The 16,015-nt window shown below is 41.8% G+C and overlaps 2 protein-coding genes across 2 annotated transcripts; one reads left to right on the top strand and one right to left on the bottom strand.

Annotated features, from left to right (window-relative positions):
* Positions 1-2,827: 2,827 nt before the first annotated feature.
* LOC6036493 (alpha-amylase A) lies at positions 2,828-4,381 on the bottom strand. Its single transcript, XM_001846490.2, has one exon. The coding sequence runs from the start codon at positions 4,350-4,352 to the stop codon at positions 2,880-2,882; it is 1,473 nt and encodes a 490-aa protein (XP_001846542.2). The 5' UTR covers positions 4,353-4,381; the 3' UTR covers positions 2,828-2,879.
* An 8,396-nt stretch (positions 4,382-12,777) lies between these two features.
* LOC6036492 (alpha-amylase B) lies at positions 12,778-14,374 on the top strand. The gene has a single exon (XM_001846489.2). The coding sequence runs from the start codon at positions 12,811-12,813 to the stop codon at positions 14,308-14,310; it is 1,500 nt and encodes a 499-aa protein (XP_001846541.1). The 5' UTR covers positions 12,778-12,810; the 3' UTR covers positions 14,311-14,374.
* The last annotated feature ends 1,641 nt before the right edge of the window (positions 14,375-16,015 follow it).

The following is a 16,015-nucleotide window of genomic DNA, read 5'->3' as shown; positions in this document are numbered from 1 at the left end:
ATTAAAAGCCCGAGATATACTGTTAAATAGCATAAATTCCAATCGCGCGAGCTTTCGAAATGAACGGACGGACTCCATTCATCGGTTCCAAGTCGCGAGCAGACTAAATATCCGTACTCTATTTTTAGGTCCAATGAGGGAAGACCACGTGCGTTTTCGTCTGGTTTTGAATAGGGCTCTATTCAAATTTCTGGGTCGAGTCGAAATGGGTTCTCAGGTGTGGTGAACTATCAAACCACGATGGCGACGTTTATGGGTTATGGGTGAAAGCTTCAACTTCGAACTGGATTCGTTTGATGGGTCGGATCTAGTCGGCCATTGTCACTTCTCAATGAGGCGCACAGTGTAACACAGGTGAAAAGGGCTGACAGCCCTCTTTCAGGAAGGGCATGTCAAATTGGCCCTTTTTCCATTTGAACGTGTTTGACTTTTGGAGAAAAAAGGGTTTTGATCGGTCGATTGATGGTAATCACTTCAACAAAAGACCTTTGAAGAATTTCGCTTTTTAATGTTAACAAGCCCTTCATCATTGGTATTTTAAAGTTGGTTCGGACTTTACCTTGATAGAGTTGGACGTAGATCGATTAAAATATCAAAAGGACCTAAGATATAAAATAATTTCAAATACACTTTTGTCTAAAGAAAAAAAACGAAAAAACCTCAACCGCTCTGTTGGTGTCAATTTCCATCTCATTAAAATATCAAATTCAACAAAACACAACAGTCCAACTCGACACATCATCCCAGAGTTCCACCTACACAAAAAAACCCACTCCAAGCCACTTCCGCGTACGGTGGCTACCGCGTCGCCCCAGAAGGCTGTCAGAGAAGATCAATTCAATGGAAGCTACTTTGAATTTAGAAGGAAACCCCGCTCCTCCGACCGTTACAGCATAAGTGCCCTCACCCTGCATGCACTTGTCGCCGGTTGACGAGCCATAGTCGGCGCGACAGGTCGTCCAATTGAGCAGCGAAATTCTTGGCCCGGGAAGCTGTGATGAATTCTCAATAGGTCGAGCCGTCGAGACCCTTACAGGTGCTTTCGGAGGTTCGCCGCTAACGGTGCTTTGGCAGGTAGAATTGGGTCAGTTGAGCGGTGTTGATGGATCAGTGAATCGAAGTAAGGTTGAGTTTGAAGTTATCGAACCCCAGGAGATATTAATAAATGTTTAGAACAAAGCTGGATTGAAATGTAAACAATCTAGTTGATTCCATTTTTTTTTTGTATTTTTGTATTTTTGTATTTTTGTATTTTTGTATTTTTGTATTTTTGTATTTTTGTATTTTTGTATTTTTGTATTTTTGTATTTTTGTATTTTTGTATTTTTGTATTTTTGTATTTTTGTATTTTTGTATTTTTGTATTTTTGTATTTTTGTATTTTTGTATTTTTGTATTTTTGTATTTTTGTATTTTTGTATTTTTGTATTTTTGTATTTTTGTATTTTTGTATTTTTGTATTTTTGTATTTTTGAATTTTTGTATTTTTGTAACAGTCTCTTCAAAGGTCTCTCCGCGAAACAGTCCCGGCTCATCACCGCAGTTCCCCAGGTCATCGGAATGCCCTCAGGTCCACCCCGAATGCAAATCCTCGCGGCACCTGACCTAGAGATATGTAAGTAGTCGCACCATCGCGCGCATGCCATCGCGATAAATGAACAGTTAGTTTCCCATCTCTTACCTCTGCTGAAGAGGTCGTTTCGGGAAAAACTCCTTCCCCGCGTGAGCTCTTTCGGAGGTCTTTAGCATGTGTGTGCGCTTCAAGGTGAGGACCAGCAAGAGTCATTATAATGAATGACTGTCGGCGGTGTAATGTGCGTGACCACTTCCACCGCCAAGATCCCGCCCGCAGCTTCCCGCGTCAAGAGAAGTGTGTATTTAGGCGTTACGTGCATTACATTGTTACTTTATGATTCGTTTGCATCACTTTTCGTGGAACATTTACGGCGCTCACGCTTCTTAATTGCCCTCCGCGGCAAATTGATGGACCAGCCCCTTTCTTCCCGCGAGATCGGTCCCACTCCAGCAGGTTCCTCCCGGGTGGGTGGTCGCACCGAGCTCTCGGATGTGGGTCGATCAAGATCCAACACTGCTAGCCTACATTCTGACAGCTTCTTCCCTTGGGCAGACTTTCCCAGCACGAGATCTCCCGGGGAGATCTCCGTGCTTCATCTTCACGCACATGTTGTTGGCTGCTCCGACGCGCGAAACTCGGTGAAGGTCGTCCGGAGGAATGTGGTCAGCGTTGCCACATGTACAGATATTTTTGGCACAGACCAAACACTCAAACTAATTATTTTTACAGTTAAAATACACTTGAGTAGTTTTTGTAAACTGCACTAAAAAGATTAACATTTTTTGCATCTTTTTACTTGTTTAGTTTTTGATAAAAATGTTTTTCTTTAAAGTTATACTTGATTGAGTCTGTGCCAAAAATATCTGTACGTGTGGCAAGCCTGAATGTGGTGTGTTTGAATAGAGGTGTGTGCGCTGTGCTGAAAATTGCTGGAAAAATTAGCAAATTTTGCACGTAACGCTGCTGCGGAGTTGGTATGGAACATTGCGCCAGATTGAGATTCGGGAGGGGCTTTGAGTTGCAATTTTCCCAGCGTTCAATGTGGGCCTTTAATTTCTTCGCAAATTGGTTCTCTCTCGTTAGATACACTCCAGGGAGCGAGCAAGCGAGACGTTTTAGGTACAGTTCTACACCCCAAAAGCGGTGGAAATGGAACCAGCGCGCGTATGGTAAACGGTTAGTCAGCAAGTACGCACAGTTAGAGCGGTTAGGAGGTGACAGATTTAAAATTGAGTTCGCAGAAAAAGGTTACTCTCATGTTGAAATAGGCGGAAAATAAAGTAGAAGCTTTATTGCATCAAATCTTAAACCCTGGAGTTGGCATGAATGGCCAAAACACCATCGTCTCCATGGGCCGGAATATGGATGTTAGCACGGCCATCGCCTCCAACGTGCACGACGGTTCCAGTGCACCCTCCGCTGACCTTGTTTCCGGAAATGACGTCGCAGTAATCTCCAGCCGGCAGGCACGTCTGCAGACTCTGGTTCAGATCGTATCCCTCCAGGTTGAACGCCACGAAGCCACGTCCACCACGGCAGAACGCCATCTGGTTGGCACCGTTGTCCCACCAGTCGTTGATTCCAGTTCCGGACACGGCATTACGGAAGCCGACCATGTTGTAGATCTGACGCCAGCGGTGCTCACAAGCCCATCCATTGCCACACGAGTCGTCAGCGTTGATAGACGGAGGAACCAGGTTGCCACCACCATCCTGAGGAGGTCCCTGGTCACCATCGTTGAAGAAGAACGAGCTCATGATACGCGGAATACCGTACGGATGGGCCAACATGAACGCGGACGCCATCTTGTAGTTCTTGGGAATCTTGTGAGTCAGCACATCGCTACCTCCAGCTCCGTGTCCGCGCTGGTTGTCGTGGTTGTCCACAAAGACCAGAGCCAAGTGAGAAGGCAGGAAGCCCCAGCCTTCTCCCCAGTTGGTCAGATGTGATAGTCGGTCGTAACCGCGGAAAACGCGTCCAATCTGTGCCGAAAAGCGAAACTCAGTGACCGTTCCCAGGTGAGTGTACTCATCACGGCTGATGGCTTCGCCACCCAAATCGATGACCTCCTGGGTCAGGAAGGGCTTCGCTCCGGCCGGGAATCCATGGTCAGTTGGAAGATTGTTCAATCGACCGTAGATGTGCTGAAGATCTCCAGGCCACATGTGCTTGACGGCATCAACGCGGAATCCGGCGACTCCATAGCCGGACACCTTGTTCATCAGATCAACGATGCGGTCACGCACCCACTGCGTTCCCAGTGCCAAATCGGGCAAGCCAACGAGCCAACAGTTGCGCACCTGGTAGGGATCGTTGTAGTTGTAGATCTCGCAGTGCGGGTTGAAATCGTTCGGTCCGAACGGAACCGCCGGGAAGTTCAGCCCATTAACGCTGGATCCTCCGGTACCCTGTCCAGACATGGCGGCCATGTGGTTGATCACGATGTCCACGTAGATCCTCACTCCGACCTGGTTGCACCGGCGGACCATGTTGGCAAAGTCCTGTTCCGAGCCGGACCGGGTGTTCAGGTGATACGAAGCCGGCTGGTAGCGCTCCCACCAGGGTCGTCCCGGAACGATGATGTTCTCCGTCGGCGGTGAAACCTGCACTCCGGCGTATCCCTTCGGGGCCAGGAATCGCTCACACTCGTCCGCAATGTCATTCCACTTCCACTCAAACAGATGCACCATTCCACTGCGATCACTCCACTGGTGGGTGTCGAACTGGGCCGTGGCCAGCCCAACGAGGGCCAGCGCGGCGAGCGCCAATAGTCGCATTGTAAGGCTTGTAACAAAAAACTGTCACTTCTCGGTGGGATAATTGGCATTTTATAGGCATTTCTTATCATGACTTTTTTGGTTTACGGTAGAACGTAATAGAAGCCCAAAAGATAATTCGGCGATAAACCAAATTGGCAAGCGGACAGATTAAACCCCACCGAACATTAGACACAACAATATTTCCACCTTTTATCAGCTCAAAAACCTTATAATTCAAAATCCAATCGTCTGTGAGCCAAGACTTATCTTTTGGCACAAATGATTCAGGAGTAGCCCCCCAGCTAAAGTGTTGGTACCCCCGTCCATGAGGTCGCCGAATCAATCATTCTCCGGCTGCGTGTCACAACAGTGCAAATCTTCGAGAAGTGACCCCCCATCGATTGCATGGTTGTAAAAGCGTCCACGGATTTCCCTCATGGACAGTGCAGCTTGGTCTTAAAATAGCCGATTACAGGGTGTCGGCCAAAGTTGTGCTTTAAATGGAGTAATATTACATGATTTGTTTTGTTTTATGTCAAAAATAGTACACTCAACCCCGGTCGCTGGTCACATTTTCGACTGACACTTTTTTAGTTCGTACCCCGTTTGTTGGTCAAAGTCAAATGGAAAAGTGACAAACTGTCACTTTTTACACGGCGCTCACGCACACTATCAAAACAAACGTTTGGTAGTGTGTGTGAACTTCGTGTAAAAGGGGTGTCAAACTATTCCCTTTTCAACATTATTTTCCCTTCGACCTTTTGTTTAAAAACGTGTCCACATGGTTTTTGGATGGTCCCTACAATACTTGGTGCATTTGCATCTTGAACAATCTACTTAATTGTGAAATTCTACATCAATCTTATTTGGTTTCGGAAAATACAAAGTTCGTGTTTATCAGTGCATGCTTATCAGTTTGGGGCCTCCGAGCAACGCTGATTAGCTTCCTGCCAGATTAAATGGCAAACAAAAGCTGACAACAATTCGTCCGTTTATCAAGTTAATGCTTATACTCAAGTAAATGTTCAAAGCTAAGATTTTACCTATTAGGATGAACGATGGGTTGCTGATAAAAACGTAAAATCAAAGCCAGGTATGATTTGCTATCGAATTGGCAACAACACAACACGTGCGTTTCAAATGAGTTCAAATCGAATTTTACACATTCACACGCCGATTGGAAGCTACACAGTAGGGGAGAGTGGGGAGACTTGATCCCCTTTTTTTGTATCGCACATAACTCTGTCAATTTCTCACAAAACTATGAACTTTTTGCATGCATTGAAAGCTTAAACATACAACTATGTTTGGCTGATAAGGGTATTTCATCAGATAAACTCTTCGAATCATGCCAAGCGTTTTAAAAAAATATTTTAAACCGCCATTTTCAAAATGTTGGGGGTAATTTGATCCCCCATTCAACATTTTGAAGAAATCTTAAGCAAAATGTTTCTTATTCATCCAAACTTTTAATTTTCTATAAGTTACAGCAATTTCACATTAAACCTGTACGTTTGTGTTCAAAATATAACAAGTTTAGCATGCAAAATATTTAAAAACTTAAAATTTTCTTTTTTAGACCAAAATTGAGCATGTTTACAAAAGCTGGTAATTTTTGTTTACAAAACTTTTGAAAAATGGTTCAAACTGCAGTAAGTTATGTTTAACTATACTCAGGGAAACTATGTACGAAAACCCAGCCCAATTATTTAATCTTGAGGCTGATTCCAGTGACTGTAAAAATGCAGGGATCAAGTCTCCCTAAACGCACTTTTTTAAACAATTGATTGTAAAATTAGTATGACGATAAATTTAACGTCAAATGCGTAAGGGTTTTGGAGTTGATATGTTTATCAAACAATTCATGTATAAAAAATATTTTTTTGAATTATTTTTGAGTGTTTTCTAAACTTATCAAAACAAAGAAAAAAGATCTCTTGGAAGTTTTTTGCAGCACTTCTTCGAAAAATGTGTGTAACTCAATCTAAACATTTTTTAATTTTTTTCTTTGTTTTCTACAATGAGTTTTAGTTGATTTCGCACAACTTTCTAGAACAAAGCCAATTGTTTTACCCACATGCTGACGAGATACAGGCTTGGGATCAAGTGTCCCCGGGGATCAAGTCTCCCCACTCTCCCCTACACACTTCTTATCTGGACGAATGCCCATTATCACCCGTTCTGAATAATCACTTCAGTTGAACGATCAACATTCGCACTTTCCGAGGCTATTTTTAGACTCATAATACTTGCACTTTTCCGCACATCATTACGCAATTAAAGTTTTGTTTACCTTCGCACTTACCACCCCGTGTCGGTTTAACACTTGTATGTCTCCCGGGACCGACTAATTACGCCCGGGGAAGAAACCATCTCCAGGTGCGATGATTGCACTAATTAAATCGATCAGTGTCGCGCGAGCGATGAACGGCAAAGATTCTTGAACTCCGAGGTTTTTTTTCTCTTTCTCTCGCTGGCGGGGACTAAACGGTGTTTGATTATGTCAACGGTAATTGTGAGTGCTCTCTGCTCACGGAGGACCGGAGACAGATTTATCTTTAAAAGGATCGGAACCCAAGCGGAGTAAAAAGTGCCGAAGGTTACTATTAGTTGTGGCGTTAAAGATATTTATCAGCGGTAACTTTAACGCGACATAATTGAAGGAGATCAATAAAAATTGTAAGCTGATGGAATGCAGTGCAATGAACTGCAGGGTTGTTAGTCATTGACTGGTGTGACAATTGACAGATGACAGATGTTAGTCTTACTCTAAGAAGTACTTACCGATTTTCGACTCTCCACAAGTTCTACTTACCTCACACTTGAGTGTAGCTCTACTTGAGCCCACAGTATCTCAAAGTTGAAGTCCGTAATTGAAATCAGCATTTTCGCCAACCTCATTATCACTACAAAGTGTTAAAAAATACCATATAATTTTCGACTCCAAACAACCACTTTGAACTACATTGTCTGCGCTCATCCCTCCCTCAATCCCTGACCTGCAGCATTCCGAGGGCCCCAATTGGGCCACTGCACGCCGCGGAAATCATTGTGCTGCTGCTAATTTTGCCAACTCATCACCCAATTCCAGACCCAGACCCACAGTGTGTATGCAGTTTCTCACCGTGGCGAGGCCCATTTTCCTCCGGGAAATTGCACGAAATGCAAATAAAATTCGCACGCAGCCCGTTTCGCCCGCCAGAAATGTGTGCGCCGCGCGCGTGGCCAATTGAGGTTAGGGGCGATTCTCTGGGAAATCTTGCAACAAAATAAAACCCTTAAATGATGCCTTCATCAGCAAAATTTACACGATTCCAGAGAGCACCTCGCTACACGTGTTCGGGAAAACCGGGGGCAGATTGATGGTATTCCAACGAGCCCAATGTCGCCGTCGAGAGATTGTTAACAAGAACACGATTGCATTCAATGGGGAGCTTCAATTGCAACGGGCCTGGCGGGTACGGTTTAATCAATTTGTGGTACTGAGGCGCCGATCAGCGCAGACACCTGGCTTCCGTTTGGGCCGCATCGATTGATCTGGATCTGGATCGGGAAAAATGCGTGCCAGGAGGACCCTGAGGACTTCGGTAACGAGCGATTTAAAAAGTTGGTGCGAATTGATTGAGCTTGGACTGATGAGCTTATGCCTGAGGCATGATTAGTTTATAATATAAATTATAATTGAAAAAAACTGCTGATATTTAATTCACAAAATTAACAGAATTCATATTATAATAAGCTCTTCTAAAAAATATAACAACAAACTTTCCCATGTTTGGAAGTCATCAAAATATCTTTTTTTATTGAATGTTGGTTATTGATAGGGTTGGTGAAATTTCACGATATCGCGGACAGCGTGAAGTCGGTGAAATTTGGCTTTTCCGCAAAATCCCGTGAAATTGTATTTTTGTGTGAAGCTGTAACGATATTTCTCAAAATAATTTATCAAACTCAAATAGGAATAAAAATAATCTTATCCATTGCAGTGAAGTTAAGCAAATGAATACCCTGGTTTAAATACTAATATAGGGTTAGTAATTTTTGACGATTTCATGTACGGCATAATCTTCTTGAAATTTATTGTTTATCTTAAATATTTTCTTAAATAACAAAATAATAAATATATGATCCATAAAGACTATTTAAACCTCTACTGCCCACATTTTTTTTCGATTTTTTTTTATTTTTCCCATGTTTAGGAGGTCATTTTGATCAACTTTTGTTCTACGAAAAACTCTAATTCTCTTGTTTTATGTTTTTCTGGTTTCATTTTAAGTATTTTAATTTGCATTTATCTTGTTTAGTTTATGTTTGTTTTTGGTAGTATTTGGCATATGCTACCACCTTCTATCATTACATTTTGCCTATCTAATTTTTTCATGTTTTTACAGTCACTTATTAATTTTTTTTGCCTAATTTTCATATTTTCTGCTATAAAATGGTACCATTATCATTTAAATTGTAGAAAAATACGTTAAGGCATAGTATGGAACACTAGAAAATTACTGCATTCTTCTTTTTACATAAAATATAGGAAATGTTAGTAAAAAACACAGCCAAAGTTAAAATGCAATTTTTAAAAACATTGGCAAAGTCACAAAAAACAAGTAAAGCTTCCAACCTATAAATTTTCTAAAGTTATTCTTTCCAATGATTTTTAAAGTCCAAAAATTGGTTAAAAAATTATTTTTGGTGATTTTTTAAATCGAAGCCCGTCCAAAAACGGAGTTGGGTTAAGGTGAAGCCGCTGATCATTTTCGAAGAAAATTGATCATCACTATAAAATATTCTATATGAAATTCAATTTAACGAATTTCAAATGTGTTTCAAAATTTATATAATTTTAAGTTACAATCATTGACGTCCTAGTTGGCAATCATTAATTAATGACGATTTCCATAACTTTGCAAGGAATGGGATAATCGTTGCCAAAAGGAATCAGCATGTGTAGGACACTATTCTAAACAACTTGTAGAAGGAATTTTGTCAAAATATTGATAGCGACGCAAAATTTATATATTTGAACGAAAAATCATGGCAATGATGGATGTCTTCACGTTAAGTAATTTTTATTAGTTTTCAACTGAAAAGCATGATATGAATCATTTGAAGAATTGTTCAGTTTTTTTCAGGTTTTTAGAAACTAAATAAATTTAGTAATATTTTCATTCGCTGTAATTAGAGGGTGACGAGCGGGAATTCCCGGGAAATTGACCATTTTTGGATCTCTCGATTCCCGGGAAATTCAGTCGAGACTCCCGGGAAATTTAAACTTATAAATATCGAAGCAAAATTACATAAACTAACAAGAAAAACATTTGAAAAATTCAAAATTGTTCAGAACATTGAATGTCGATGTTCAAGTTCGAATAAACCAATGTTTCTCTAATCTTCTTATTCAGAAAGTGTAAATTTTAACTTGTCAAAAAATCCAATAACTATAATTGAGAGAAGCCAAAAAAGGTTGACCCCAAAATTCACTTAAAAATAATTTAGCAGTTACACCTCAGATATTAAATCAAATGTTTGTTTTAAAATATATTTTTTTCTGATTATTTGTAAAAGGGAAAAAACTTTTTCAAGTTAAGTTCAGTTTCCATATCTTCTCTTGAGCATAGCAATCCAATCTAGTTTTTGGTGAACTTTTGGTTTTCCTGATAACTGTAAATATTTGTTCAATATTTAATGTTGAACTTGCAAATTACAAAAAACTATTTAATTTGTTGTTTTGAGTCGTCATATTGCAAAATTCCCGATAGTTGGAAATTATATATAAGCTACATAAGTTATTTTTACAAAAATGTAATAACAAGTTTGTGAACCTTTTGAAAAATACTCAGTGCGAATTAAGATTCGTTAATATTTTAAACTATAATTTTGAGTCTTAACAAACTTAAGAAACGATTTTTTTTTTTGCAGATTCAGAAAAAAAAATCAAAAGTATTATATAGTTCCTCAAAACAATGAGGCTGCTTAAATTAACGTTTCATAGAATTAGCATGAATTAACAGTTACTGAATTCATTTAAAAGAAACTAATTTATTACTTTTCATTTTAAATTTTTGACACTGTTGGCATAGTTAAAAAACAACTCCCGGGTCCCAGAAATTCCCGGGAAATTGCCAAGTTCAACTCTCGATTCCTGGGAAATTGAAAATCTCGAGAATCGTCACCCTCTAGCTGTAATACACATTTTACTGCTATTTTATTTGAAAGGTATTGTTTCAATAGAAATTCAAATAATCCAGCTTTGTTTTATTCAAAAAAAAAATGAAGAGTATCTTTTATCTTTAAAATAACTTTTTAAAAACATTTCATTGATTTTTTTCTGAGTCCTGTTCAATTTTAACAATATTTGACTTTTCTGGTGGATGATTCCTGTGAAAGTGAAAAAAATAGTATTTTTTATGTTTTCTGTTCTCATTTTGAATTGAAAATTTCGTTCCAAATTATATTATTTTTGCCTAATGATTTTAAATTAAGTTTTCGATAAGTGAGATGAAAACTTTTAAAATTATTTTGAATGGGCTAACTGTCTTAGAAAAAGACAGATTGTTTAATCTTGCTTTGATATGAAATTTAATGAAATGTCACATGATAAGACAGAAGCAAATCTTAAAACCAGGTGGAAACTTTTTGAAAATTAGGAGATTTTTTTTTGTGTCACGTTCAAATTTAGTGAAGTTTTTTTTTAGTTTATTGAAGATAAAGCATGAAAAGTAGTTTCTGTTATTTAAACTTAAGATTATTTTGACATTTTTCACGATCCGCGGAATTTGCGTGAAATTTGATGTTTTGAAATTGAGGTCCCCGTGAAATTTGCAATTTTCAAGCTTGAATAATCACTAAGCCTAGTTATAGATAATGTTTATGATTTACATTGACAGTTGACAAAGGTTAAAAACTAATCATTATTATTGGACTAAGAAGTACTTACCCACACACAACTGGAGCCAACTTAAAATTCTTACCTTTACACAGCATTTCTCAACATCTGATGCACCTTTCTTGCAGAGGTACTTTAATCTTGAAGTCCGTAATAGTAAGCAACTATTTTTTTCTCAGCCGGATATTAAAGTTTAGAAATGAAACCTGTTTTGTAAAGTCTTCATAACAAAAGTTTTGCGTCACAATACGCGAGTTTGATATTTTCTTCAACTTGCCACAAACATATCACAAATTGCCCGTTTATTACATTGCAAATCAAAGGGTGTTTCCAATCACTTGAAGGCATTTCAATTTCAAACCATTAACGTCCGTCATCGAAGAAAAGCTCGATTCAGTGTGTACTGAAAAAAAGTTTTAAATACCTAAGCCACCCAAGCTCATCCCAGGGGCGGCTCTTCCATGGGTGGTAAAGTGTTGTATAGCCACGGGTGACATCACATTCCTCTTCTTCTCGTTGAAGTCAGCGTTGCACATCTTATGTTGCAATCAAGTTTCCATAAACGAAGGTGTGTGCAGCGTGCGCTGTGTAATTGGTAATAGATGATTTTAATGTGCGGATAAATGCCCATTAATGGGTGAGGGTCCCAATAGCCGATCGAAAAATGAAAAAAGCGAACTTCGAAACGGGCTGAAGTGCAGCGCCATAATCGAGTCAGGGGAGGGAAGATGCAGCGGTAGTGTCAGCTCATCGAATAATGGGTAGCACGCGGATGAGATCGTTAATCAGGTGAAATGGGATTTTAATTGAATTCCTTTGAAGACCGGTAACGATCGTTGCATTATTGGTTAATGTGCGGAACTGGGGAACTGTGTTATGCAAAAATCAATTGTTGGCCAATTTTCGGAGGAAATGGACGTTACAACAAATCGTCGCTGTCGTGCTATCTTGTTGCACATGCATAACGGGCCAAATAGAGTTGAGGACGCCTTTTTGTGCAGCTTTCAATTCCTCACCTTTTGACCTTCACAGATCTCCAAATTTCGATTTCAATACTGAGATATTCAATACACACCCTGCAAATTGCTGTAAGTGCGACAACTGGCCAGAGATATTTCAGGTCAGAACGCGTTTGACACGTAGAAGCCCGACTACCGTAATTATTTGTAATTATATGTCGGGACTTTGGCAACCAAATTCAATAAACTAACAAAATGTGTTTTGTTATTGTTTACATTGCGTACTCTAGTTTTTGTTTATTCAATATCCAACATGAAAACGCGTTTTCTTGAAACGTCAAAAAGCGATGTGTGACAAAAAAACACGACAGCGTCGAAAAGGAGTATTGCAACAGGGTGCAATAACGATAATAAGTTTGTTTCCTCACGGAATTCAATTTGAATCAAAAATCCTGTACGCCAATGCCTTGTGCCCTCATCCACCTCCCGGATTCATTCAAAAGTCCATATCTGGTAATTTGCTTTATCGCCCCAATTGCGGGATTGTTTTGGTACTTTCCAGCGATAACTCGAACAATTCAGCTCCTTATAAAAGCCCTCGACCAGCACAGGTTCCCGAAGATTAGTAGTCATGCGACTTTTCGCGTTTACCTTCGTAACGGCGGCTCTGCTGTTGGCCGTGGCCACCGGCCAGTTCCAGACGCACCAGTGGGCCGACCGAACCGGCATCGTGCACCTGTTCGAGTGGCGCTGGAACGACATCGCGGACGAGTGCGAGCGGTTCCTGGCCCCGAGGGGTTTCGCCGGAGTGCAGGTCTCACCGCCGACGGAGAACGCCATCGTGTGGGCACCCGTCCGGAGACCTTGGTGGGAGCGGTACCAGCCGATGTCCTACGGGTTGGTGACGCGATCGGGAAATGAGCAGGAGTTTGCGAGCATGGTTCGACGGTGTAACGATGTCGGCGTACGGATCTACGTGGATCTTGTGATCAATCATATGGCCGCGATCACTGGGGACGGAGGAACCGGTGGATCTACGGGAAGTTCCCAAACGCTGGGCTTTCCGGGGGTGCCTTACAGTGCGCTAGACTTTAATCCGAGGTGTTCGCTTAACGATTTCAACAACGCGATTGAGGTGAGAAACTGCTGGCTGGTTGGACTCCCTGACTTGAACCAGGGCGTTCAGTGGGTACGAGACAAGATCGTAGAGTTGTTCAACAAGTTGATTGGTATGGGAGTTGCCGGATTCCGAGTGGATGCTGTCAAGCACATGTGGCCTGGAGATTTACAGGCGATCTACAGCCGATTGAATCCGTTGCCTGCAGGACATGGATTCCCACCGAACGCGCAAGCATTCCTGACTCAGGAAGTGATCGATTTGGGAGGTGAAGCAGTTACCCGAGATGAGTACACCCACCTGGGAACGGTCACCGAGTTCCGCTTTTCTGCTGAAATCGGACGAGTTTTCCGCGGACACGATCGTTTGGCAAATCTACGTAACTGGGGAGAAGGTTGGGGCTTCCTGCCGTCCCATCTGGCCCTGGTCTTTGTTGACAATCACGACAACCAGCGCGGACACGGTGCCGGTGGTCCCAACATCCTCACCTACAAACAAGCCCGCAACTACAAAATGGCGACCGCCTTCATGCTGGCTTTCCCCTTCGGAATCAAACGAATCATGAGTTCGTTCTACTTTGAGGACACCGAGCAGGGACCTCCGCAGGACGCTGCCGGAAATCTGATTCCCCCGGTGATCAACGATCGAGGACTGTGCGACAACGGGTACGTGTGCGAGCACCGCTGGCGTCAGATGTTCAATATGGTCGAGTTCAGCAACGTGGTCCGCGGAACCGGTGTCAACGATTGGTGGGACAACGGTGCCAATCAGATGGCGTTCTGCCGCGGCAATCGTGGCTTCATCGCGTTCAATCTGGAAAGTTTCAACATGGTGCAAACGCTGCAGACGTGCCTTCCGGCGGGAACATACTGTGACGTGATTACCGGCAGCAAGGAGGGATCAACCTGCACCGGCGGAACCGTGACCGTCGGAGCGAACGGACTGGCGCAGATCAGCATTGCGACCACCGCGTGGGATGGCGTGCTGGCCATCCATGCCGATTCTAGGATCTAGGCTGGTATTTGGATTATGCAAATAAAGCTCACTTTGTAGCTCAGAAGACCTACAATTAAACCAATTTGTTGCGAAACATTGTTACAACCCATTTGAAGAAATGCCCCAGAGGTAATACAACGGTAATACGAGAGTGAATTGTCATTTCAGGCGCTTTTTCACTTTCTAATGTTTCTGACGATACGCTGCCGATCGAAGATGGAGGTTTAGCAGGTGTAGGTGGTTGGGTGCGCACACTCAAACGAAAGATCTCTGACAACCAGGGAAGCTACCGAGACTCAAACTTGTCCGCATTTTCCTTCTCTGTTGGGTGTGCTTGGTAGCCGCGCAGAGTAATACCGTAAGGTGGACTGATATTGTCCAGCTTCTGCACCGCAGCAACCAGGCAAATACACTCTACAGTACCGAGCTCCAACTATTCGACCGTTTCCCTCGGGAGACGATCAAGATTTATCGCTGTGCCACACTTTTTCCACAGCTATTGGAAGACCTCGCCGAGGAAGTCTAGTTCCCAGCTGCGCTGGACCTTCCGCGAGGTGTACGCGAAACACGGGAATTCGCACGCATGTGCAGCGGTGCATGTTTGCCGTACATCATCATCATCATCATCATCCGTGATCGCAGCATCTTCTCGTCGGGGGATGCAAACGAAGGAGTTCTGATAAAGTGGAGTGCGCGCTCGCTCGCGGTGTGTGGCGTCATGGCTCAAAGGCTCTTCTCCGTGAGTCGTCCGTCGGGGGGTAGTCGCAAAAGTTGGCTATCAAGTTTTCGGAACGGTAAAATCCACTTTTCCAATTCATTAAAGTCATGCCTGCTGGTGCAGCACGGGGTTGTGTTGTGTGATCCGGAATATCGGAAGTTGGGTCACTGCTGGGAAGAAATTTCTCTTTCGTTTCGATCAGGGCATGGAGTAGGTGTTGTTGTTGGTGTTGCTCGGGGGAGGCATCGGACCGGTTGGTGGCCGTTTATTAGGCTAAATTGTCGATTGCAGTTTGTGGCCTTGGTACGACCGCTAATGAATTGAATTATGCGACTGACCTGAACGTGATTCAAGAGTTACATTTTAAGAAATTAATCAGGATTTAATCAAAATTATATATCAAATCACAAAACTGTTTGTGAAAGGTTTTCTTTAATTAATCATAAGAAATATTTACGATTAAAACCAAATCAAATAGTTTCCATGTAGGGGAGTTTGGGGTAATATGGACAGTGGGGGTAATTTGGACACCCCTTTAAAAATCACGTTTTCTTCGGATATAAAGTGAAAACGGCAATTTAAGTGATAAGGCTAGTACTAGTAATGGCCTAGGAGTATAGACAAACCAAAAAAGGTTGGAATAGGTTAAGTAGTTTTGGTATAATATGTAAAAGTTTCCAAAGGCCGGTTGGCACTGCCTTAAATTCTAATATTTGAAGGTTAGGAAATAAGGTTTTGCAGGAGTTATATGGCAAAAAAGTGGACATTTATTGTTTAAGGGGGATGCTTGGACGATGCCTGAGATATGTACATATAAAAATTGTGCATTTTATCCATTTTTATCATCAAAAATCGCAATTTATGATAGAATATGCTATGGGGGTAATTTGGACATGGCTTGTGGGGTATTTTGGACATACCTGAAAGTCTACCTGTCAGGCAACAAAAAAGTAACTTTCATGGTTGGATGAGTTATTAAAGGGATTTAGATAAATTTAGAGGGTT

Source organism: Culex quinquefasciatus, chromosome 1 (genome assembly GCF_015732765.1).
Source record: "Culex quinquefasciatus strain JHB chromosome 1, VPISU_Cqui_1.0_pri_paternal, whole genome shotgun sequence".
Lineage (NCBI taxonomy): Eukaryota > Metazoa > Arthropoda > Insecta > Diptera > Culicidae > Culex > Culex quinquefasciatus.
This window is presented reverse-complemented; position numbering and strand designations above follow the sequence as displayed.